We start from the raw sequence: 27,475 nt of genomic DNA, 5'->3' as shown, positions 1-27,475 counted from the left end.
TTTCTGATATTTTTCTTGGCCTGCCACTTCTGGGCTTAACAAGAACTGTCCCTGTGGTCTTCCATTTCCTTACTATGTTCCTCACAGTGGAAACTGACAGGTTAAATCTCTGAGACAACGTTTTGTATCCTTCCCCTGAGCAACTATGTTGAACAATCTTTGTTTTCAGATCATTTGAGAGCGGGCTGTCCATGTTCGGCGACCATCAAACTTAACTGAACTTGAATTGTTTTGTAGAAAGAAATGGTCCAAAATACCTTCATCCAGGATCCAGGAACTGATTAAAAGCTACAGGAAGCGACTAGAGGCTGTTATCTTTGCAAAAGGAGGATGTACTAAATATTAATGTCACTTTTCTGTTGAGGTGCCCATATTTTTGCACCGGTCAAATTTTGGTTTAATGCATATTGCGCATTTTCTGTTAGTACAATAAACCTCATTTCAATCCTGAAATATTACTGTGTCCATCAGTTATTAGATATATCAAACTGAAATGGCTGTTGCAAACACCAAAATATTTAGAACTAAAAATGATTAAGATTAATAGGGGTGCCCAAACTTTTTCATAGGACTGTATATACATATACCTATATATATATATATATATATATATATATATATACAGTATATATATATATATATATATATATATATATATATATATATATATATCTTTATACTGTTTGTATTGTTTTCCCTGCTCTGTGCCAGTGGACTTCAGTTACAGATTTCGGAGGGGTCAGTGACTTCGGTTCCATTGTGGCTCTGCGAGTGGTTAAAATTAAACTTATTAACTAAACTTTAGATCCTGGCTGCACTTGTCCAGAAGTATTGGAGATAGTCTCGGCCGCTGGGTAAGAAGATGGATGTAGATGCTGTAAACTGTATGAACTATGAGCAATTCTTGGACGTTTTTGGAAATATCATTGAGAAATGCCCAATTATTACAGCCGCTGTGTGGTCCAGGCGGCCATTCGCAAGCTTCAGCGAGGTGGAGGACAAAGTTTATGACTTTATTGAATCGCTACCAATATCAGGTGGGAATGATAGCTGCATGTTGTTTTATTATATAGAGAAGAAAACCTTTTAAGGCTATGTTCACACCGTGTATGTAGTATATGTATGACTGTCTTTTGATGTATATATGACTCGTTATAGTCTATGGGCAGGTTTGGTTTATATGCTGTACGTGCACCCTAAATGTGATGTGAACATAATTCAATATGTGATAATTTGCCAATTCCAATAATCTGTGACACACAATGGTCATATCTCTTTCATGCTAGTTTTCTGGCATGAGATATAAGTATGTTGTGCCAAGATGTCCCTGCACCAAGCTGCCCTTCTCCAACCACATTTGCAGAGAGTGGAGAAGAAGGTGAAGAACAGGGAATGTGACGCATCTTTGGAGTAAGAAAGGACCATGCTCAAAATATGTGCCCCAATTATACCCATGTACACTAAAATACTGGAGTAGATGGGTTGACAAATTTCCCCCAGTGTGTGTAGACAACTCCGTACACTATACAGTGGCAAAGTGCCTGTTATGGTTGAGATGCAAAAGCAAAATTCAGCAAAAGCAGAAACTAACTGATGACAGCGAGTAGACGAGGAGAAAAAAACGAAATCCAATAGAAAGTCAAGGGTTAAATCTGAATGGGTCTAGCAATGTCAGGCACACAAATAACCAGAAAACAAGCCGAGGATCAGAATGAAGTAATCCAACACACATGTGATCAGTTCTTGAGCCAAACTAGAGAATTCACTTAGCAGGCACCTGGGTCAAGAGGGAGGAGTCTTATATAAACCTCATCAGCTGCTAATTGGACAAGCCCATGGAGCGTCTGACACTTCAGGGACTTTCCAGGTTGACACAGTAACCTTAAAGGGGCTCTATCAGCAAAATTATGCCGTATGAGCCCCACATATGCCTGAATAGCCTATAATAGGCTATTCAGGCACCGCTAATCTTTATTTCAAAAGCTCCCCCCCACCGTTTTTAAATAATACCCTAAAAACGATTATAAAATCATACTTACCTGTGCACAGTGGGCGGTCCTCCACAGTCCGACGTCATCTTGCTGTCACGCCTTCCTCTTCTTTCTTCTTCCAGCAACATCCTCTTGTCCTCTCTCTTCCACGCCTTTATCTTCATCTGCCCCAGTGTCATGCCGTTCTCCCCCCCCCCTTCATCTGCCCCAGTGTCATGGGCCCCCTACATGGTGGCACATGCCCCATAGGACACTACTATATAATTTGCCAATAATAAAAATATATATTACCAACTTAATTCTTATTAATAAAATAAAGACCAAGATTAGATAAATAAATTCATTCAAAAATGTATTTCCATAAATAAAATAATAAATAAATAAATAAATAAATAAATAAATAACTTCTTAATAACAGATAAAACCATATCACCAAATAACAATAACTGGAACATTGCAGTCCTCTCAGCGATAGCTGGGCGACTAAAACCCCCACTAATAAAACTCCACGACAGTGATGCATTAAAGGGGATGGCCGGGTGGGCATTGTCTTCCTCCAGCTGTTCTCCACAGAGACTGACACACAAGTAACAGCTGAGCCGTCCTATATACCCGATTTTCCCTCCGATTTCAAACAGCTGTCCAATCAGCTGATGAGCCCGTTGCTGGACACAACATCTGGTTACCATCCGACAAGCCCTTTGCTGGACAGAACTTCAAGCCGAGAACTTTCCAGAACCTACTCATGCCTTGGCATAGCTGACCTGGGTTTGACCTCCAATGATAAGTACCACTCATAGAAATTACCTCAAAGATAAAGGGAATATAACAAAGAAGACCATACCAATAATTAGATTAAAGAGGACCTTTCACCATTTTGCCCACAGGCAGTTCTATGTACTGCCGGAAAGCTGACAGTGCGCTGAGTTCAGCACACTGTCGGCTTTCCCGATCTGTGCCCGGTGTGAAGAGCTTACGGTCCGGTACCGTAGCTCTTCTATGGTCAGAAGGGCGTTTCTGACCATTAGCCAGAGACGTCCTTCTGCCTCGCGGCGCCAATCACGCTGTACTGTGGAGCGGGGAGGAACTCCCCCCTCCCTCCCTGATAATACTCGTCTATGGACGAGCTGTGTGAGCAGATGGAGGGGGCGTTCCTCCCCGCTCCACAGCACAGCGCGATAGGCGCCGCGAGGCAGAAGGACGTCTCTGGCTAACAGTCAGAAACGCCCTTCTGACCATAGAAGAGCTACGGTACCGGGCCGTAAGCTCTTCACACCGGGCACAGATCGGGAAAGCCGACAGTGCGCTGAACTCAGCGCACTGTCAGCTTTCCGGCAGTATATAGAACTGCCTGTGGGCAAAATGATGAAAGGTCCTCTTTAATCAAATTAGTATTAATCAATTAAATAACTCCCATGGACAGTGCCACCATGTGCCCCCTCCTCGTATTTACTCCATGGGGCATAACATTATATTCCACCTTAATGTTTAACACAAACAAACACTTACACTCACCTTCCAACACTCCCCCGCCGCGCTCTCCTCTCTCTCACTCATACACATAGTTGTAGGCACGATGTGACGCCATCACATCGCGGCTACAAATGCCAGAGCGCAGCATTAAAGCAGGAGCTGAGCTGTGACAACTCCTGCTTTACACACCTATGTATTCCTACCGACGCCGATGAGTTGAAATCAGGACATGCCGACCAGGACCGCGGGACAGGACTCCGAAATCGTGAGTGTCCCGCGGAAATCGGGACAGTTGGGAGGAATGAGCATCATACTCCACTGGTATTTATGTTCATGTGTAGTAAACATGTTAAAGTGTTTATTATGGCAGTACAATGTTTCTCTTTTAGGGGGCGTTCACACTACCGTCGGTGTCCGACATGTAGTGTCCGCTCCTAGTGTCCGCTCAAAATCTGTCACAGACATTAGGAGCGGACACTAGCTGTGTCCGTGACACCTGTCATTCACATGCAGGGTTCCTCTGTCTGCTTGAGAAGTCGGACATCTTCTCTTGCGGACAGGGAAGGATGGGCACGGAGTGCAAAAGAAGGCACCCGATGCCCATTCAAGTGAATGACAGGTGTCACGGACACATCTAGTGTCCGCTTCTAGTGTCCGTGACAGATTTTGAGCGGACACTAGGAGCGGACACTACATGTCGGACACCGACGGTAGTGTGAACGCTCCCTTACAGACTGATACATAGTGACCATATTATGAATATTATGTATATCCATATTGGGTTTCTCCATATGAATATATAACTTTTTTTTCCTACCTTCCACTTTTGTATTCCATTCTATTATATATATTATATATTTATTTATTTATTTTTATTTTTATCATTGTGAGCATTCATCAGCTTTTTCTGAATACTTGTAGCTCTATAATGCATTTTAGGAGCATGTATATGGATATATGCATTTTATTGCACACATTGTTTAGTCTGAAATATGTTCATTTTGTTATTTTTTAAGATTTATTCTGCACTTGAGAAAGGGCGATAAGGCCCAGAAAGCGTCGTGCTAAATAAATTTATTCCCTAAATCCATCTGGGCGAGCGCTGGTGTTCTTTGCGTGTCCCTTTGGAGGCCGGTCCATCTCTTCCATTTGTCCTGACGTCCCTGCATTTACCATCAAGGACATTGCAACCACCATCAGGCTCAGGGAGGCTTATAACAGGGATGTGCCCTGCGGGATACTAGCTTCATCTTCCATATTGCAGGCCACCTTGTCACTGTGCCAGTCTTGATCCATGATGGAGGGCTGGTTGATCTGACTAGTACCTGCACTAAGACCACCCATGACATTAATAACTTATAACGATGTCCACTGAGAATTTCATTGAGGTTTCCATCATTTAAAAAAAAAAAAAAGTGACGTGACCAGAAGCTTTAAACAGACCCTTAGATATGGCCGAACAGATGTCATCCCAGAACAGCTCTAGGGACCTTTGTCAGGCCTTTCATTGTCATTATAAACCTATTCACCCCAGCACTCAGAATATTGGGGCTGACTGTGTGACACAAAGGGGGCGCTCTTCCTATATGTTTGCAGTCCTTAGGGCTCATGTACAAAATATATAATTTATAGATAAATGTGGAATAATACAGATTATAGATTTACAATTTAGAGGAGCCCTTGGTTTCGGCAAACAAGCATGGTGGCAAGATCTAAGATTTACTGATCCCGGCCATTCTAGCGGATATTCAGCTGTCAATCACAGACTGTGGGGAATGTTACAAGCAAGTGGTGTGCCAGTAAGAACGCCAAGACATTACTGTACTTATAGAGAATGAATGGAGTGACAGGGCACATACTCACATTAATGCTCTATCAGGAGGAGGAAATCAAACCCTCATTTTTGGGATTGATGGGGGGCCTAAGAGTCACGCACCCACAGATCCGTAAGTTATCCCCTATCCTATCGGGTACAGCTCCTTTATGGAAAACCAAAGCAATGCCAACAAGTTAAAGGGGTTGATGTTAATGAAAATGATCAAGAGGAACAACATTTTACAGATTTCCTTGAGGCTAAATTATGTAAATTATTCTCACATAAAATATCTGCAATATCTACTTAGAACACTAGATGTCGCCCTTACTCTATATTATCTAGTATACTTTACTTGTAGCTAGTATACTCGGTTAGACTTATGGCAGGGATTTATTCGAGGATCTTTCATGTCCTGGGGCAAATGCGGTTTTATACATATATATATATATATATATATATATATATATATATATATATATATATATATATATGGGCTGAATTCAGCGCACTGTCGATTTTCCTGTTATATGCCTTGAGGCTGGAGATATCAGTGCCGTTACCGATGTCTGCCCACTGTCAGAAGGGCCTTCCTGACAGTCTAGCTGGGCTGTGAGGAAGGTAGTACTCATCCATAGCCCTGTACTGTCAGAGGAGGCATTCCTTACCAGCCAGCCATGATGCTAAGCTGTGGAGAACGACTCCCAGTACAAGCCTATGAACAAGGTGTCATTGATATGAGGATGGGCCATCAATGTTAGAAATCGGACAACCCCTTTGACTATTCAGTTACAACTGCCTTCTAAATGACCGGCTACACAAAGCTGCCATCTAGCCCTTAATAGCGTCCCCACCATTCTGATCGAGTTCTGAGTTTTCTACTCTTGTTTAGATTTGGTGTTTTTTTTTCCGCTGTATTCACTTCAGCTCCTGTACCTCAATCAGGGAAGTTTCTGGTGATGTACCTAGGGGGCGCTATGTGACTAGAAAGCCCATGCTCTGTAGTGTGGATACAAGAAGCTCCTATGGGTTTCCAAAAAATAAAACTGCCATGAAACAGTTCACTTTGATCAGATCATTCACATGGCATGGGCCAGTAAAACAATGGTAAATCGAATATATCTATTTCACTACAGGGCCGTTAATACAACCCATAGAATGAACTAAAGCATAATTTACAATCACTCTGCGATTTCACAGCATGTGTATTATACCTTCATAAACGCCGGCGATTTTCCTATAGGTATAATTGAAGCAGTTTGCAGTCTTTTTGTGAAAAGCGTTGCCACCAGGTTTTTTCCAACAATGCTTTTTTGCTGCGACCCGCTACGTGGGACCTTAGTTTCAGAGGTCCTGGAACCTATCTATCCAATATCTAGCTCTCTAAGGCAAACACAGCCAAATCTAAGTGACAGTGCCATTATTATACCCTGGGGTCTCTCCAGGGGAAGTGTAAAAAGTAAAAACATTTATACTCACCTTCAGTTACCTCTTTTGGGCCTTTTTGTGGTGTCTAGCGCTCTATCTCCACCCCCACGGTGACGTCTGGCAGTCTCCCATGATGTCATGCACCCGGGGTCACTGCTAAGACCTAAGTGGGGATATGGGCCCGCTGAGCATCCCGACATCATTATGCTGGGTGTGCCCGTGTGACTGCTGGCGGCCCAATTACAGGCATCGGTGGTGACCTGGGCGTATGATGTCACAGAAAAAGCACAAGATGCGGGGGAAACACGGTGGCTCAGTTGTTAGCACTGCAGCCTTGCAGCACTGGAGTCCTAGGTTCAAATCCCGCCCGGAATAACATCTGCAAGGAGTTTGTATGTTCTACCGTGTTTGTGTGGATTTCCTCCCATTCTACAAAGACATACTGATAGGAAAAAAAATGTACATTGTGATCTCTATATGGGGTTCACAATCTATGTTAAAAAAAAAAAAAAGCGCAAGATGCCACGAGCTAACAGAATGTTTTGATTTTTGTCACCTCCCTTGGGTCTCCACCTATTATAATCTGCGATCTAAAGAGACCCCAGAGTATAATGCGGTGGCCATTTTAGTTCGACCAAGACAAATCTCCATTTGTTCAGTTGGATAAGAAAAACTAACACTTTGGAATTTTCGGAAAGGTATAAGTTGGTTCCCCCATCTTTAATATTACAGGGGTTGTCCAGGAAAAAATGGTCATATATATAGGGCTTATATTTCAAGCCTACACCAAAAAACCTGAGAAACCTGGCTAGGGCTTATTTTCGGAGTAGGGCTTATTTTTGGAGAAACATGGTATATCTCCCTACTGTGGGAAAGGTGGGCCTTACAGCTCAGGTTCATTGCTGGACTATGAGTAACGCTCTCCCCAATGACAGTACAAGTATGTAGAAGAGAACTGTAAGGGAGGGGACCTTCCTCATAGCAAAATGATGACGCTAGGCTGTAAGGCCTGCCCTTCTGACAGTGGAGGGATATCGGTGCCAAAATTAACAGCACTGATAACTTCACTACCGGGGAATACACTGGGAAAGCCAACAGTGCATTGAATTCAGCGTAGTGTCTGCTTTCAAGAGGTATACAATACCACACATATATAAGGACAGAAGAGGTCCTCTTTAAATTCTGTAGACAAATGTGCCTTTGCATTCCCAATAACACAAACTCTCTGGTTAGTTTAGGCCACAGCATCAGGGACATGAGTGTATACAGACAGCGAGCTATGCTGGTTACACAATGGCGTAATTACACTAGATAAGTTATCTCATTATATGACCTATATACCGTATGAAAAGTACAGATTCTAAAATGTGTGAACTGAGTGGGCCCAGATATAAGATCAGCACAGGTGCCTAAGGGATTCTAGCTACACCCTTAGAATGGTAGTGGGGGTACTGACACTTAAAAGGAGATGGGTTATAACCCAGGTTGACAGATGTAGCTATACCGGGTAATTGTATCCATTACCAACAATTGATTCCAACCCGGCAATTACTTACGTTAATGTTTTCTGGATGTCCTCTTGCCGGCTACTCTCTGCACTGAGTTAGTGTAAGTGCTGCCATAAAATTGATTGTGACTTACTAGCCACTTACTGGTCACAGCTCAGGTCTGATGGGATTTACAGTTCATTGTTTTCAGTGTGAATATGGAGGTGACAGTAGTAGAACCGTTCTATAACTAGATACTGGGCTATTATTAAAACTTAAGGCTGAGGCCCCACGTTGCGGAATCGCAGCTTCTTTTGTTGCAGATTTTGCTGTGTTTTTTTTCAGCCAAAGCCAAGTACAGCTACAAAAGGAATGGGAATTATATAGGAAGTTCTTATACTTCTACCTTCTACCTTCAGGCAGCGCTATACCGGGGCTTTCGGGGGGGGGGAAGGGGGCATTTTTACTGACCTAAGCCCACCCTGCCCCCTCCACGCCGACCCCTCCACTCCGCTCCCTCCGCTCCTCCTCGCCCCCTCCTCCCCCTCCTTCCCACGCGCCGGGTGATGTGGCCACGTAATCAGGCCCGCACCTGACGTGTGCCTGCGTCCTACGCGGGGGGCGCTCTGAGGACTGGACCAGACCAAGAAGAACAGGGAGCTGCAGATAAGCGGACACTGGTGGGTGGGGAGGGGGTTAATCACTACACAGCATTTGTGGACTACAAGCTGTCAGGGGTCAGCTAGAGTCAGGGGTGAACCTAGCCTTTTTGCCAGGGGGAGGGGGCGGCGGGTTGTGTGTGTGTGCGGCTTTCTGTCATCTGCCTCAGGCAGCAAAAAGGCTAGGTTCACCCCTGCCTTGGCCTAAAGGGGATTTTCTGGATCCTAAGGATCCATTCACACGGAGGATAATGGTGAGGAATTTGGTGTGGAATTTCAGCGCTGAAAAAAACCTTTGAAGTCAATGGGAGGCTTTTTTTCAGTGCTGAAATTCCACACCAAATTCCTCTCTATTTTCCTCTATGTGAATGCCCCCTCATGGATACTGATGATCTCTCCATACAACAGGTCATCAACGTCTAATCTGTGGAGGTCCAACACCCGAAACATACACAGATCAGCTGTTCTGGCAGCCCCTGTGTGCTGTAAGCTTCTACAGTGGACAGGGAGCGTGTGCAGGCCATTCCTATTCAAGTACTAGCCCCGTCCACTGTATAGCGGTGGCACAGAGGAACTGCACATCCACTTCTATTTCTTTAATAAGAGTAAACGGTATCCACTCTTAGAGATGAGCAGGTAGTGAAACACTCGAGATTCGAATATTCAATTTGAGTAGTCCTAAATATTCGACTACTCGATCAAATATCGAATTCCATTATAGTCTATGGGAATAAAATGCTCGTTTCAGGGGAAACCAAAATTCGACAAATGGGAGCCACCAAGTCCATGAGCAGCAGTAGGAGAGTGTTGAGGAGGAGCGAAGGAGATTGCCGTACTTGGGCAGTCAGCACTGGGAACTATCTAGGGCGAGTAAAAGCAAAGCGGATTTTACCTTGGAGTAGCAATCCCCAGCATCCTCCCTGCAGAACCAGCGTTGATTGGCTGAATGCTATAGCTGGTTCTGCAGGAGGCTCGTCTTTGACGAGGCGGTATCTAAGATCGGACCACAATGAAGATTGCTCTAATGTTAAATATGCAGTCTTCATTGTGGTCTGATCTTAGACTCCAATCGTGAAAGACGAGCCTCTTGCAGAACCAGCGTTGTTTGTTCGAATACTATACACTGTATAGCATTCAGCCAATCAACGCTGGTTCTGCAGGAGGGATGCTGGGGACTGCTACTCAAAGGTAAAATACTATCCTGCGGGTCTATCATTCTCCCCGCGCCATCTCCTGTTCTGTACGGCTCTTTCTCTGTATGTGGGCCCGGACTCCTTCCGCTTTGCTTTTACTCGTCCTACAGATCCAGTGTTGATTGGCCAAATGGTATACACTGTATAGCATTTGGCCAATCAACACTGTTTCTGAATCAAATTTTTACTGCTAATAGCGAGTGGTACTCGATCGAGTACGAGTATTTCGAATACCATAGTATTCGATCGAAAACCTACTTGATCAAATACTACTCACTCATCCTATCCACTCCCCATCCACTGCATCTCCTGGAATGGCTGATCTGTTTGGTGTCTGGGTGTTGGACCCTCACAGATTAGATACTGATAGCCTTTTCTTTCCTATTTCCTAAACCTATCATTATGGACGTGCATTAGGGGCTGGAAAACCCCTTTAATATCCAATGTGCTAAGAATGGAAAGGAGCGATTGTCGAATGCCATTTGTTGTCTCAATACCCCTGGGATCAATTCTTATACTGTATTAGCTTTGCGTGCTACTATGGGGAATGGGATATAAGACAGCGCCTTTTAAAATTAGTTGTCAACCAAATAGACAAGTAGAGGGGTCCTGAGTGAAGTTTCCTCCTCCATAATATCCATGAGTCTGAATAGAGCAGTTCAGTGGAGAACTTCATGGTAAATTCACACACAGCAGATTTTGTTGTAGAAATCTCTGCACATTCATCTGAATGGAACTTGCAGAAACCACGTGCTTCGCTATCACTGTACAGTGGTCCATTAAATGACTGTATCGGATTCCCAAGGGACTCCATTGACTATAATGGATGGGGTCTGCTCTGTGCTGTACCAATAACCACCTCTGCACAAAGTGTGGTGAGTGACCAGAGCAATATCCAACTTGCCCAGATTCTTCCTCCGATTGTTTTCAATGGGAGGCAGAGATCTCAGCATGGCGCTTCAAATATAAGCATTGATTCAGCTGCAGAGCCCGCGATTCGAGGCCCCCCCGCTGATGATTCCTATTCATCTGGGCCAAATCAGTGGTGGAAAGTCATGATTGAATGTCGATGCTCTGCAATGGCATTCTGCTGCGGTTAGCCGACACCCGGAAAACAAGGAGGAATTCCTCTTAATTTTGCTCCATGAATACAGTCAGGGGTGTAACTACCGGAGTAGCAGCGGTAGCAGATGCCACAGGGTCCAGGACATTAGGAGGCCCGGGACATTAGGGGGCCCAGGACATTAGGGGGTCCGGGACATTAGGGGGTCTGGAACATTAGGGGGTCCGGGACATTAGGGGGTCCGGGACATTAGGGGGCCTGGGACATTAAGGAGCCTTGGATATTAGGGGGCCCAGGACATTAGGGGGTCTCGAAGATTAGGGAGCCAGGGACATTAGGGGGCCTGGGACATTAAGGGGCCTTGGATATTAGGGGGCCCGGGACATTAGTGGGTCTCGAAGATTAGGGAGCCAGGGACATTAGGGGGTCCGGGACATTAGGGGGCCTGGGACATTAGGGGGCCCAGGACATTAGGGGCTCTGGGACATTAGGGGGCCCAGAACATTAGGGGGCCCAGCGGCAGCTGCTACTGCTGCAGACATTTTTGTTTTTTTTGTTTTTTTTAATAGGCCATTACCTACTGGAGTAACTCCAGCATTTGCCCATATCAAATGTTCGCCTTGGGGCCCCGCCATTCCTAGTTTCGCCACTGTATACGGCCCCTAAATGGAACACTTTTTCTGATATGTGTGTCTGTGTTTGCAATAGGACATGCGACACACCGAGGAGTAGGATGCGTGCCACATTGGTTACATACATTATCACATCACTCGGAAGGTGCGATGGTTTTGTTGGATATCCTCAGTCTCCTCCAGTGAAATCCTTACTAGCAGATTTCCAAAAAGAATGTGATTGATTATTTTCCATTCGATATTCATTATTTTCCGTTGCAGATTTGTGGTTCTTGAAGGGTTAAGACTCTGCTTTTACCAGACGGGTTCCTTGCTAACAAGTAACCAGTGATTAACCTTTGTGCACTGAGCAATAAACCCTAATGCCTGTCTGCTCCTTGTCATTGTGTTACTTTGAACTAAAGGCTGCAGCACCTTGTGCTCCTATGTAAGATCTCTCATCACCTTCTTCCAATACGATTTTTATGTAACACGGCAGAGACTATGGACTAACATGGTGATACTATAGGTTAGGGCTACAAAGCAACATTGGCCATGACGTCTGAATCCTCTGCCCTCATGCAACCTGCTGCAATCTTTGGTCGTGCAATGGAAGTTGCTGCCAAAGTCACCATGTAGTCCTAGCTTCAAGGATGTAAACTACATAGCCATATTCACTAGAATGGCTACTAATAAGAATAGAGATTGATTAAAGAAACACTAGACGTACAAAATGCACCAAAACATTTTCAGCCCTTCCACCCTTCCCCTTCCCCATGATCCTTTTGTGCATCAAATAACAATTAAAACTGAGAAACATATATCGCATTTGCACAAGATCAACCATTTTGCCTTTCTCCTCCTCAATATCCCGTGTCTGGCTTAGCAGTGCTGGATTTGGACCAGAGTTGCAGCCAAAGTAGTTGCATGCCATTGCCTATTACTAAGGTGTGCAGTCCATGCATTTGTTCCTAAAATGCTGTTATACTTACATTTCTGCCCCCTTATTTTTTATATTGTTATGCCTTGGTACAAAAACGCCTCCAATTTGACCCAGGTGCTTGGAGCAACAGCGACACTGTCATTGCTCCAAAGAGCCCATCTGCATATTGACAAAGCAGCAGTGTCTTTGCAATGGAGGCAGCAATTCACAAGGCGAACGTACCCATTGATTCATGTGACCCTAACCTCTCGATCCATAACATGCTGGGTTATGGCGACTCCCTGTAAAATCACTGAACTTATTCGAACATACACACAAGGTTAAAATCTATAAAGTGCTTTTCATAAAATCCCTTGCGGCATGTCAGACCCATGTTCTTGGAAAATTCTAAGGAGACATCGGTTGACATCTATTATATGTATCTGACCATCCTAAAACTGGCTATGTACTGTATGTAAGATTATTTATGTAGTACGGGGGCACCACAAGGTACAGTTCTTGCACCTTTCCTCTTCAAACTGTACACTGCTGACTTTAGGTGCAACTCATCTAGCTATTACTTACAGAAGTACTCCAATGACTCTGCAATAGTAGGCCTCAAAACATATGGAGACGACAGTGAGTACAGAGAATTAAACCAGGACTTTGTGCAATAGTGCCAGCGGAACCACCTCAGGATTAATGCTGGGAAGACCAAGGAGATGGTGGTGGACTTTAGTAAGCGGAGATATGTATCAAAACAAGGGAACATCCAAGGGACATGCCTTGAGATACTCAAGACCTATAAGTACTTGGGCGTGCTCCTCAATATTAAATTGGACTGGGTAGATCACCTGGAGGCGCTGCACAGAAAGGGTTATAGCAGGCTCTACCTGCCCAGGAGGTTGAGGGCCTTTGGAGGCCAGGGGGCACTTCTTAGGGCCTTCTTAAACTCTATGGTAGCATCAGCCATCTTCTTCGGAGTGGCCTGCTGGGGGAGTAGAATACCAGCCAAGGACAGAAATAGACTTGACAGGCTGGTTAGAAGGGCCAGCTTTGTCCTGAGGAGCCCCCTGGACCCAGTACAGGAGGGGGATGACAGAAGGATACTGTCCGTGGTGAGCTCCATGTTGGAGAACAACTCCCATCCCATGTAGGAGACAGTCATAACACTGGGCAGTACTGTCAGTGACCGACTGCTTCACCCCAAGTGTGAAAAGGAGCTATCAGAGGTCTTTCCTCCTAACCACGGTGAGGCTATATAGTCAACATCAGGCTAAGCGAAGATCACTCCGCACAGAGAACTAAATGATCCTGAGTCTTTCTTTTTTCTTCCTAGTTGTTATGACTCCTAGTATGTTTTCTATCTTCCATGAGCTTGTATGTGTTCTTTCTTGTAATATATTACTGTATTATCCATACTGCTCTAGCACACTGAATTTCCCCGGGGTGGGACTATTTATGGATTATCTTATTTTAAGATCAAAGACAGCTGAGTCTGGTGACTTTAGTGGAACTTGGCATGATCTAATGTGTATGGAGAAGCCTGTCATTCCGCTTGTGGATAAATCAAGGGAAAAAAAGGATCATATACATTTTATTGGACTTCAAAATTGGAATTATGAGAGCGTCCATGTATATGGAGGAATCCAGAGAGATTGCTGTTAGTTGGATGAGCTGAGGTCACATCGGTACCTGTCCCCATTGGGGCTCGCAATCTAAATAGGCTGAACTAAAAATCCTCTATTAAGTCATAAATGTCTTGTTAACAGAAATCTTATCCAGCCGATGGCTGTCATGAACATGTACATCCTCTTGTAGCGTATACTGTATACGATATAGATATAGATACCACCTAGAGGTCCAATCCTTCATACAGTTGTTATCTTTAGAAACCTTTGTGCCCTATGTCTATAGATAATAACTACTCACAACAACAGCATCGTAGACATCTCTTTTGTACGCTAATCTTTGTCAGTATTGTAATGCATAGGTGTCGCGGTGGCCGACGCAGGGCATGAACCCCAGGACTGTTATAACATATTGGTGGGCCCAGTGTAAAGGTTTATAAGTGGGCTCCCCCATCACCACCACTTTGACATAACTGACCCACACAAATTATAATGCCCCATTAGTGGACCCCACATAGTATAATGCACTTTAGTGACCCTCACATAGTATAATGACTACTTACTGGCCTCATAAAATATAATGCCCCTAAGTGGTCCATCACAAAGTCAAATGCTCCTGCAGTGGCCCCATATAATATAATGGCCCATCACAAAATAACCTGCCGTTCAGTTTGCCCAACAGTATAAGGTCCTTCCCCTGGTGCACCCACAGTTTTATGTCCTCCTCCTGGTGCCTACAGTATAATGAATCAAACAAAGAAAAAAAAAACTAATACTTACCTTACATAGTCACATAGTTGATGAGGTTGGATAAAGACATTAGTCCATCAAGTCCAACCTATAACCCTACAATCCCTACAGTGTTGATCCAGGGGAAGGCAAAAAACCCCATGAGGCTCGTGCCAATTGCCCTATTTCTTCTGTCTCTGCTCCCAGTGGCTTCAAGGAACAACATGTGCGATATATATGAAGTCACTACATTACGCCTACTGTTTCCAAGATGTTGGGAGACAGGCCACTGTATTCAACTCTTATGTATCTGGGGGAGTTGAAATCAGGACTACCTGGACTCACTACCTGGAATAGTGGGACAGTAAGCTGGACTGTCCCACTGTTCCAAGGGGGCCCAGCTTCCATAGGGCCTGGGGCAAGCCAGAAGCCATTATCTGTTGTAAGTATGTGCTTCTGTAATGTGGTGATAAACATATATACAGTAGATACTATGCCCATTGCTATGCTGCCAACTAGAGTCTAAACTATATTTTATTTGAGTATTGTGTACATACAAAAGAACTTTTGAAATGACATGGATGTCCTGGAAGGTTCTTGAGACAGGAGGAGAGTCAGGGTAAGTACACTTCTGTGCTGGAGCCTCCATTGGCTTCTCCATGGCACAGTCCATCTAAGAGTCAGCAGAGGAAAATTTCCTGCATGGAGAACTTTTTCCTCTGCCGATTTCAGTTTTAAAACGACGGACACTCAATGGACCCCATAATAGTGAATGGGACTGAGGGCAGAGGCAATACATTTCCAATCCCAGCCATAAATAATCAGAAAGGAGATTAAAGGGGTTATCCAGCTTCCAAACATTATCTGCAAATACATGCACTGCAGTGTTGAATCCTGGCTGTTCCCTTGTGCAGCCTTTGCTTGGATTTATTTTACTTGCTGCTCCTTGTGTCTGTTATTTACTTGCTATGAAAAAACTACATTTCCCATGATGCATTTCCCTGCTCTCACTCTCTGTATTTGCTGCTCATAGGGGGAGAGGGGGAGTGAGCTTACAAACAAACCATCATAGCATCATGTGACCTCAGATGTGGGGGGAGGGATTTATTACTTGTGGTTTCATTGCAGGGCACGATGAAGAGGGCAGGGTTACACAAAGAATCAGAGTATGGAGATACATCATGGGAAATGTAGTTTCACTGCATGCAAATAACAGTGATATTAGGAGTCTGAACAGTGGCTTAACTAGGAATGGCGGGGCCCCATGGCGAACTTTTGACATGGGGCCCCCCCCATCCCAACTGATGCCGAAGACCTCGACCGACCCCCTCCTCCGCACTCTATTATGTCCCTTACTGGCCCCTGCACACAGTATTAACCCCAATAGTGTCCCCTGCACACAGTATTAACCCCAATAGTGTCCCCTGCACACAGTATTAACCCCAATAGTGGCCCCTGCACACAGTATTAACCCCAATAGTGGCCCCTGCACAGTATTAACCCCAATAGTGGCCCCTGCACACAGTATTATCCCCAATAGTGGTCCCTGCACATAGTATTAACCCCAATAGTGGCCCCTGCACACAGTATTAACCCCAATAGTGTCCCTCTGTGGACACCCATAAACAATTATTATACTCTGGGGTCTTTTCAGACCCCAGAGTATAATAATCGGAGACCCGGGGAATAAAAACATAAAAAAAAAAAAACCACTGTTGCTTCTTACCTGTTCCCCGGCTCCTGTGCTGTGCTGTCCTCCTGTGCTGACCATCGCTCGCGTCCTTCGTTAATGACGTCGGACGTCACATGACCCGGGAAGCATGCCGGGTTCATGTGACGTCAGAGACGTCAGACAACAGTAGGACGGAGGCCTGGCAGGATCGTGGAGAGGTAAGTAACAGTTTTTTATGTTTATTACCTCTCCCGATCCGCCGGTCATTATACTCGGGGGTCTGCAAAGACCCCCGAGTATAATGATAGCCCCTGTGGGGCCCGCGGTGTCACTTGCCGCTCCCGGCCCAGCCAGGATCGGCAAGTGAATAGGGCCCGTAACAGCCTATTTAAAAAAAAAAAAAAAACGCAGCGGTAGCGGCTGTCACCGGGCCCCCTAATGGCCCGGGCCCTGTGGCAGCTGCTACTGCTGCTACCACGGTAGTTACGCCACTGAGTCTGAAGTAAAATAAAAGCCAAGCAAAGGCCGTACAAGGGATCGGTGGGGATTTAGCATTGCAGTGGGTGAACTTCCAGATCATTTCTGAAAGCTGGATAACTCCTTTTTTCTTTGCCAATTTTCGGCTGACTCTGCAACTGAGTCTCTCCGACACGGATGTGAACCCAACCTTAGCTGACAATAGGCCAGGTGCTGAATAAAGGATCCTTACAATATGGCTGTGTGTACAATGAGACCTAAACTTCTATGATAATGGCCATATTACATTGCTTTGGACAAGACTACGTATGGTTACCTGGTCTAGCATGACATGCCTCAGTCTTACCCTTTGTTCTCCATATATTGTTCGGAAGTACAGTATGTCTACCTATATGATGCCTAAATCTAGGTTTCCTAAGGCAAACATAAAACTTTGCAGCTTTATGGCTATGTATATATATATATATAACCCTAGACACAAGCATTGCAAGAATTTTTTTATTGTAAGAACAGTAAGACGATGGCACCATCTGCTCAGGTTGTCCGGCTGGTACAGTATATGAGCCAAGGATTTATTGCTAGTTATATAAAGAATGTATCAGAAAAGTCCTAATAAATGGAAGAAGATGATATTAGAAATGTCAGTTGGGGAAAGGTCATGGTCGTTATTAGCGGATCATCTCCAAGGTTCATATAGGTGCATATTATGGGTAGGTGGTACATTGTAACCACTAAATATGGATTTCCATAGATATATTGTTTCTGCTTTTTGTAATGCCTCTCTATGTTGTGTCACAAAGACTGTAGTAAAGTGCATAGTGGAAGGAATTTACTATCTCCTATATGCCAGAAAACTTGCATAGATGGAAAAGTTGTAGGCACAAGGACCAGCGGAGGGTGCACCTCATTTATGAGGAGGCGTACATATCATCAAAAATGACCCTTCCCTGACTCAGGGATTATGAAGACAGTAATTAATAACACCAGTCTTTATAAATCTGCCCCATGCTGTCCAAGACTTTGTTAATAGACATCGCTCCACTGATTCCAGCACAGTTGGCATTTTCTCTCTACTCACTGATCCTGAGAAACAAGTGCAGGTACTTTTGGTGCCTGATGTGCTGTTTAAGGTCTGTAATGTCAGAAGGGCGGTGTCAGGCAGGGGGTGTGATTCAGAGCTCCAATCAGAGGCAGCCAATGTCAAGCTCAGTATCACACCCCTTGTCTGCTCCTGCCTAACTCCGCCCTCCTGACAGTACAGAGGCTAAATAGTATATCAGGCACCAAAGATAACAGCATTGATTGCTCAGGAATGGTTGGGGCTAAAGAAAAAATTCCAACTGTGCTGGAATCAGTGGAGCAGAAGCTATTAACAGATCTTGAATTGTTGGAGGTGGTGAAAGATCCTCTTTAAACACTTGGAAAATGAGCTGTAAAGTTTTTACATTAGTATATGCCTAATTTGTTAAGACGCTCATGATTCCTTGACCATATAGCCATACAGTCAACTATATAGCAGCTAGAAGATGGCATAGATTTGTAATACAATTTTGGCCAGTTTATTAAAAGAATTACAGTAAACTTGCCTGGTTGCAGGAGGGCATGTTCCTCTCATGAAGTCTGGTCTACATTACATGAAAGTGGTATGGATGCCACAAATAAAATGGTTTGCACAAAAAAGGTTGAATTTTTTAAAAAATAGTTCTGATGTATAAACACACAGAAATTCCTGCTATGTGTGATTCTAGACTTACTGCAGAGGAATTATACAGACAGACACACCAGAGATAAGAGCTGATCGCCAAGGGGACAACTGATCGCCAGGCTGACCGTTATTTATAAAGGGATTGTCCTTGTTTGACAACTTCTTTTAGTAACTCTTATAACTATCAGGGCTGCACAGTCAGAGTTGTGGAATTCGAGTTGGGACCAATTGTGGCTGGAGTTGGAAAAAAGTCTTTAAGTCCCGTTTCAAAATTAAATATTTAATTATTTTTTTAAGTCTATTATTCAATTATTAGTATTAGTATTAATATAGTATTATTTAGTAGATGTATTGTGCCCCTCCGCACAGTACTATATCCCATAGTGTCCCCTCCACACAGTATTATGCCCCATAGTGGCCCCTGCACACAGTATTATTCCCCATAGTGGCCCCTGCACACAGTATTATGCCCCATAGTGGCCCCTCCACACAGTATTATGTCCCATAGTGGCCCCTCCGCATAGTACTATCTCTGATAGTGGACCCTCTGCACAGTACTATGTCCCATAGTGGCCCCTCCACACAGTACTATCTCCCATAGTGGCCCCTCCACACAGTACTATCTCCCATAGTGGCCCCTCCACAGAGTATTTTGTCTCAATGTAGCCCCTATGGTGTTCCTTGCAAATATTGAAAAAAAAATTGTATAACTATTAAAATACTCTGGGGTTGGAAAGATCCCAGAGTATAATGATTGGAGGTTCAGTGGAGACCAGCGTTACTCACCTCCTCTGGGTTCCAGTAAGACTCCTTGCTGTTTTTGGCCATCTTCAATGACGACACAGATGTCATAATGACCCATATCACATCTGTGACATCACTGCAGAGGCCCAGAGATATGGAGTAGTATCGGAACCCAGAGGAGGTGAGTAACACTGGTTTTAAAGTTGATAAAGGATCTCACATTCCAAAGGATGATTTTGAAAATATGCATGTTTTTTATTCATCTCATGTGTTAGTCAAGTAGAGCAATATTTTTGAAGTTTCAGCCTTAATATCGGTCTGGTTTTATGTTCGCTCACCTCCACTGGGCCTCCGTTCATTATATTCTGGGGTCTGAAGAGACCTCTGAGTATAATAATAGTAGTATTTGTTGGGGTTCGCCGATGGCCTGCATCCTTACATACTGATCCCTGATTCTGTTCTCGGCAGCCTCCGCTTCCCCTTCTGCCCTCCAGGGGGCCCCATGCATCCCACTTAAAAAATGGAAACCCAACATGCTTAAAAAATGGTTACTTATAGACTATAATGGGGTCTGCCGCGTTTCTGCATTTTTATAGTTGAATGGGGAACGGATCTCTGAGTGCTCTCCGAGGACAGATGTGAACCCAGCCCATGTTTTTGGTGCCCCATATTGTCTGTGCTTTTCCTATAGATCAACAATAAGCAGGGCAGTCAGGAAATTAGATTGTTAGCTCTACTGGGGACAGGTAGTGATGTGAGCGACAACACACAATATATTGGTGCTTTAAAAAAGTAAATAAAATGAGACGCTTTAGTCTACATATTCCTTGTAACCCTGCCATTATAGTCACCCCAGTTGGTCAATAGAAACAAACAAGAGTCACTTTTTCTGCCCTTATCAATAGCCAATTCTGTCTAATCCCTTGTAGTAGAGCAGATAAATCAATATTTAGGTTGGAATTACTTTTCCACCCAGAAGACCTTGACAAACTGACCTGGCTCTAGGTCAACGTCTGTTTCACTGAATTTTTTTTTTCCCCTCTTACTATTCATTCCCTCCATCAATTGCAGGAAGGTGTTGCCAGCAGGCTGAATAACACAAATTAAGGATGCACAAAAGCCAAGGCCTTCTTTTCCAAAGAATCAGTCACAGATTAGGAAGAGGAGGAGCAGTGGAGAGGTCCAAGAATAAAGAGAAAGTGCCTGGCCACACAAAAGAGGAGGAGAAATGAGAGGATGAAAGGGAAGACAAGCAAAGATAACATCCTGTACCAGAGGCCACCTCCATATGCATGCCCTCTTACTGTACACCACAGTCTGGAATGTCCTCCCATCTACATCTGATCACACAAAAACTCCATTGACAAAATTGCCTCCAGATCCAGGTCTGGAGGAACCAGATGTGAATACAGTCAAGCCTATGTTATATTCCCTAATTTTATGTATATTGAGGGCAATCTCATTTATATGTTCTCTAGATTTTGCAAGTTTATCTTACAGAATGCAAAGAATGGAATGAATCGATAGTGAAGATACTGGATTGCAAAAATTTACATTGGTGGCCGAGCCCCAAATATATGGGATTCTGACAGTGGGAAAGCTGTGACTTGTTGGTTTCTATGCCTAAAGAACTGATTTCAATGGTGTGATTTATTAATTATTATTATTATTATTATTGTTTATTTATATAGCACCATTAATTCCATGGTGCTTTACATTTGGGGCTATGGCACTTAGGCTCCCCCCTATATGAGTCCCTATGGAGAGCCTAGCTTTTCTATATATTACACTATTATGTATGTGAATGGCTAGTATCTACTCTGCAAAGGCCATATGGCCCAAACAGTTAGGCCCGATTCACACCTGCATTCAGGTTTCAATTCAAGGAGTCCGAACGGAAACCTATAGGCATTAAAAAACGGTTACCTAAGAAATTCCCCCGTCCCCATAGACCGCAAACATTGTGGCCAATATGTCAAGTACATAAATAGCCCTAAATATATGCAGCCGGTATTATGTTTTCTCAAGGTGTTCTTGGTTATACAACCATGTTCCATAAGGCTGGCTACATTGGCTACTGGTAATATGGTCAGGATTAAATTTTGCCAGGAATGTAGGGACATCGCCACACGACTACCTGGATCTAGTTATCTTGCTGAATGTGTGTGGTCATCTGCTGTCATTTTGCGGCAGCACTGCTGTTGTAAACCATCTGTCCAGCCAATGCCGAGAGTGCCAAATGTATTTCTAACAGCCTAGATATACATGACCCTATCTCCCTATGGAATGGACCCATCTATCTGTAAGCTACAATCAGGCTTGTGTCATCGATTATCATCTTACAAACAAACTTCACTGTTTCTTTAACGTCCATAGACCTCCATGGAGCGAGTTGTGCACTTATGTGGCCACTTTTACATTTAAGTATCTTCCTGGCAGTGGTAACACAAGCTGTTTTGGGTTGCAAAATGGGAATTGGATGACGTGTTCTGAAAAGTGGAGGTCTCAGAGGTTGAATCCTTCAGTGGATATGCCTACTTGTTTAAAACCTCTTTAAGGAAGACCTTTCACCACCTCCACTACCTCCAACTCAAATCCCTCAATAATTATTTCTCCACTGACTCTGGGGTCGTTGGATTTTTTTCTCTAGCCCCCACCATTCTTGAGCAATCAGTGCAGTTATTTTCATCACCTAATATGATAATTAGGCTCTCTACTGTCAAGTAGGTGGTGCTTGTCTTTCTTCTTCAGTCCAAGACCACCCACATTACATTAGAGAATGGTGAAGGGTAGAGAAAAAATCCCATCTGTGCTGAAATCAGTTGAAGGGTCCCAATTAAAAGATGGGGGAGGTGGTGAAAGATCTTATACAAAAATTTCCAAAAGATGGACAGATCATACATATTAGATCCCATTTTGTGTTGGGCCAGCCAACATTTAAGGCGTTGTCCAGGAATTGAACAAATTCCAGAGGAGGCCGAAGAAAATGTGACATTAAAGAAGAAATAATACTCATCTGCCCCCTGCGTCTGCCACTTCTGTCCATTTAGGTGCACTGTACCTTCACCACTAGAAGTCCTGCAACCAACGTGACCGCTTAGGCCTCAGCAGTTGCTGGAAAGGACATGATGACAACACTCATTGGCCTTAGTGGACAATTGCAGAACGTCTGGTGATGAAGGCACGGCATGGCCGAACAGACAGTGGCTGCAGACACTGGAGCACCAGGAACAGGGGGTTATGATTTCTGGGGTTTTTTACGCTACTCTTTGCCTGACCTCCTATGGAATTTTCCAATTCCTGGACAACCCCTTTAATGTCTATGGCCCTTTTCTATGGCTTACTGACACCTAAAAAAACACACGTCTTCTTGTCATGGAAATCAATAGTTAAAGTCTGTCACTAGAAAAATGTTCAATCTGTCGGCAGCATGTTATAGAGCAGGAGGAGCAGATAGTTCACAATCTACTTTCCTGTCCACATGACTCATGCAGACACCACGCGGAAAGCACACGGACCCCATTATAGTCTATGGGGTCCATGTGCTTTTAGTGCTCACTGCTTGCCAATGCATTCGGTAGTCCGTTCAGGGCGGTCCCCATGTGGAGGTCTAGAATCCAGAAGAATCCGTACTTCAGCCCACCTTCTGATACAGTACCAGCACTCTTTTATTTAACACCAGGATCTAGGAAGACCACAATATGCAGCCATTCCCTTACACATAGGGCTTTTAGGCTTCATTCCTGGCTGATCAGTCCTTATGTATTATATGATCAGTGTGCAGTACTATGGTCTGGCCTTTGGTGCTGTGGGGCGCAGGATTTGATCTCTTATATCTAAATCTGAAATTCAAAGAGCAGTCACAAGGCGTATGAGGCGGCTTCAGGCACATTGCAGTCTCAGGCATCCATTTATCATGATCGCCCTGCAGTGACTACAACCTGAGCGTGTAATAACAGAGAAACCTTCGTTTCCATTTCCTTCGTACATTGCCCTTTAATTAGTTGTTTTCCAGTCATTTGTCTGTTGAGGTTTTTTTCCTTTTTATGGTACAAGAGCTACAATTAGTAAACTATAAAAAAAAAAAAAAATCTACCATCCCCATGTCTCTACAGCGAAAATAACACATACAGTATAACATAGATGCATCAATGTAATCTCAAAAACTCATAGTCCAGATCTATTGAGTTATTACTTCTAGGGGTTTTCTGCCTCTCTTATGTCCCAAATAATTTTAGTAGTTTAGTATTTGCACAGATCGCACCTTACTGTGTTTTATTATACACCTCTAGGCCAGATTTATACAGGCGGATTCGGTCTGTGAGATGGATGTCGGCCATATTTCCCAAATTCAATCATGAGGCAATACCTAAACTCACAGCATCATAGTCGCCTAAGATGCAACACTGAAATGAATGGCTGGCCATGGGTGGACTGAGTCTACCACATATGCAGTGGATTATAGAGAGGCTACTGAACTGAGGACCCCCTCCCTTATGATGACTATATCCCCTAATAAAGTTATGTGGAAAGGACTTGTACCCTGGGCTCCTAGTTTGGCAGTGGATCGGTATTCAGTGGCCAACACTAGTCAATAGCTGAATTACTTACAATTACGTAAAATTACAATTTCCTAATTAAACTGACTAAATCAATTGGATACCAATTCCAGGTTGGAACAGAAATTTTACGCTGAAATTTAACATACTTGCCATATACACTTGATAAAGGAGTTTTTTCCCAAAAAAAATATCTTGTGTTTTTGGATTATAATACACTTACTGCTCAAGTAGGTGAGTGCTATTGACTGCCTTTTTCCTATGGGACTGATGAAGATACATAAGCCCTGTACTGGGTTATGTCCATCAGTCCTGTAGAGTGGCAGCGCACATGCTCAATCACAGCTCCATTCAAAAGGTGGCCCTAAGACCATTAGCGTTCCTGGCCCACCTGCCAACATTCCTAGTAGCCTCCAAACTGAATAGCCTTCTACCTGCCCCTTATTGTATTATAGAGTCTAGGTCCACTAGAGGATCCTCTGGTATCCTAATCCCTTGCTTCGGACCACTTTTTTTTTTGTGAACGATGGGAATGTGTGGCTAGGCAAAATTTTTTGCGGTGGGACAACCGCTTTAAGGTAAAATACTAATGTGGACTTATGTATGGACATAATCTAGATCCAAACTGTTGTCAGTCCCTGAGTGCAAAAGTTTATCTTGGACAACCCCTTTAATTTGTGGGAGATTGAGAAGATATGTGTTTTCTTTATATGTTACTACAAATTTTCCAAAAATAAGGTGCAGAGCCCAAAAATTGCATTCCTTATAGCTGAATAGAAAGAATAATATATATATATATATATATATGTATATATATATATATATATATATATATATATTACTCTATCGGGTTCAACAAAAGAGGAAAAGGAAATAACGTGAATGATAGGGAGGGGCAGGGGGTAAATTTAGATCTTTACTAGAGATGAGCGAGTAGTATTCGATCGAGTAGGTATTCGATCGAATACTACGGTATTCGAAATACTCGTACTCGATCAAGTACCACTCGCTATTTGAATGGAAAAGTTTGATGCAGAACCAGCATTGATTGGCCGAATGCTATACAGTCGGCCAATCAACGCTGGTTCTTCTCCTACCTTTAGAAGTCTTCTTCGTGCAGCTTCCCCACGGAGTCTTCCGGCTCTGAATTCACTCTGCCAGGCATCGGGCCTGGACAGAGCCGACTGCGCATGTCCACTTGTAGTGCAGGCATGCGTAGTCGGCTCTGCCCAGGCCCGATGCCTGGCAGAGTGAATTCAGAGCCGGAAGATGCCGCGGGGACGCTGCACGGAGAAGACTTCTCGGAGGATCCCGCCCGACCCTCACTCGTGGACTTGTGGAAGTATCATTTGCTCGAACGTTGCCTACCCCTGAAACGAGCATTTTCCCCCCATAGACTATAATAGGATTCGATATTCGATTCGAGTAGTCGAATATTGAGGGGCAACTCGGAACGAATATCGAACCTCGAACATTTTACTGTTCGCTCATCTCTAATCTTTAACCTCTCCCAAATATTATTAAAGTTAAAAGTTATGTTGTAATGGGGAAGTAAAAATAAAAGTGTGAACAAGGCAACAAGGGCCACTTGGGCAGACAATGGGTTATTAACAACCCCCACTTATATGAGACAGTAAAAAAAACATACAGTTACTTTAGCAAATATTTCCCAGTGTCCAACAATAGTCCCGGGACATTTCCACCAAACAGAGCAGAATAAGAATGGAGTCGTACTGTAGGTTGAAACACATCAAAGCTTTGCAAGGCTCAGCTTGAAAAGACTGGAAATATCCTTAAGTCCTTATCTTGTCTCTGCTTGAGGGAAGCCATAAATTCCTTAAGCTTATTGCATTATTCTCCTGGTTACCCAATGTAGCAACCAAATGTTTTTATTGCCATATAGTCTCATCCCTACCAAACAAAGGCTTTGCTGGTAGCACCCAGTGAAAGCCTAGTCTGGCTGCAAGAAATCTGTGTAAAACCAAACGTGATCAGATATGGTATAGATCACGAACTTCAAAAATTTTAGGCAGCATATATTTTTATTTATTTTTGAATTTTTTTATTTCCTTGCAGGAAAGGAAGGTATCTTGAGGTGTCACCCTGACCTGGCCGGGAGAGAACTGACAAGTGGAACATTAACAATGGAATCCCAGCAAGAGCAGAGACAAGCGGGGCTCACATCCCTCACCACCAGGGAACGAGAGCGACTGACTCTTCTGAACACGCAATACAAGGAGAAGTTTGGGTTTCCCTTTGTCATATGTGCGAAAAGGTCCGACAAAGATAAAATCATGGAAGAATTGAACTCTCGTCTTCAGAACGATCCGTCTGTGGAAATTCTCAAGGGCATTGATGAGGTTAAAAAGATTTGTCACTTGAGACTGCAGGATATATTACGTAAAGGAACCCCGTTGCCCACAAAACTGTAAATACGACTGGTTTTATATGGGCATCGTAAAAAAAAAATATATTTAAAAAAATCTTATAAGAGAATGCAAAATTGTAATTATAGAATTCTGGAATCCCAAAACGGTTCTTGTTGCCCATAGCAACTGATCATAAAGCAGATTTTATTTTCCAACTGTAGAATACGAAATGATTGGTTGTGATTGGTTACTATTGGTTGTAATTGGTTGAGATTGGTTACAATGGCAATAGACAATTTTTCTCTTAGGAATAAGAAAATAAATAAATCTCTCATCAAATGTGCTTTACTCTAAATTTTACCTAAAAATCTGAAATTCCATGCAATAATTTTAAAAGTTCATTAAAATACCATTAAAATTAGCTTATAGAGGTTGTCCAGGCATTTTTTTTTTAATGCCTGGACAACCGGGGGAGGTAAAAAAAAAAAATTCATACTCACCTGTCCTCGGTGCTCCGGTGTCCTCCCGGTGCAGTCTGGTCTTTCTTCTCACGGGTCTCTTCCTGAGTTCTGTTGATGGCGCTCATTGGCCTCAGCAGTCACGTGACTGATGAGGCCAATCGGTGGTCTCAGTAGGTCTCAGGAAGAGACCCGTGAAGTCACAGGAAGTGACATCGCCTGCCCTTCGCTGAGGCTGCTGATTGGCCTCAGTAGTCACTTGTGGCTGGGATTTCCACCACAGGCGAGCACGGGACCAAGAAGACTGGACCACGCAAGGAGGCACCATAGCACTATGGAAAAGTGAGTATGAATTTTTTTGATTTTTTTTTTTCACCAACCTGATTGGTGGACAGTTGTGACCTATGGGGTTACTGTTGCTGGGATTAAGTTAATGTTTTACCTCGTAACACAATGTGATTTGTGAATAAAGTAACCAATAGCATTGCTGT

The 27,475-nt window shown here is 43.6% G+C and overlaps 1 protein-coding gene across 1 annotated transcript; it reads left to right on the top strand.

Moving 5' to 3' along the window:
- Positions 1-862: 862 nt before the first annotated feature.
- Positions 863-26,589, top strand: URAD (ureidoimidazoline (2-oxo-4-hydroxy-4-carboxy-5-) decarboxylase). The gene is made up of 2 exons (XM_075262948.1): positions 863-1,037; positions 26,234-26,589. Exons 1-2 carry the CDS (start codon positions 863-865, stop codon positions 26,587-26,589), a joined length of 531 nt encoding a protein of 176 aa, XP_075119049.1.
- Positions 26,590-27,475: the final 886 nt, after the last annotated feature.

The sequence above is a fragment of the Leptodactylus fuscus genome, chromosome 2 (assembly GCF_031893055.1).
Source record: "Leptodactylus fuscus isolate aLepFus1 chromosome 2, aLepFus1.hap2, whole genome shotgun sequence".
In the NCBI taxonomy this organism is placed as follows: Eukaryota; Metazoa; Chordata; class Amphibia; order Anura; family Leptodactylidae; genus Leptodactylus; species Leptodactylus fuscus.
Note: the sequence above shows the minus strand (reverse complement) of the source record. Positions and strands in the feature narration are given on the sequence as shown.

What these genes read in the sequence shown, in the direction of transcription:
- URAD (XM_075262948.1), top strand. Translation starts at nt 863, where the DNA reads ATGGATGTAGATGCTGTAAACTGTATGAACTATGAGCAATTCTTGGAC. An exon ending in TGAATCGCTACCAATATCAG is followed by an intron (nt 1,038 to 26,233) that starts GTGGGAATGATA and finishes ATTTCCTTGCAG; the next exon opens with GAAAGGAAGGTATCTTGAGG.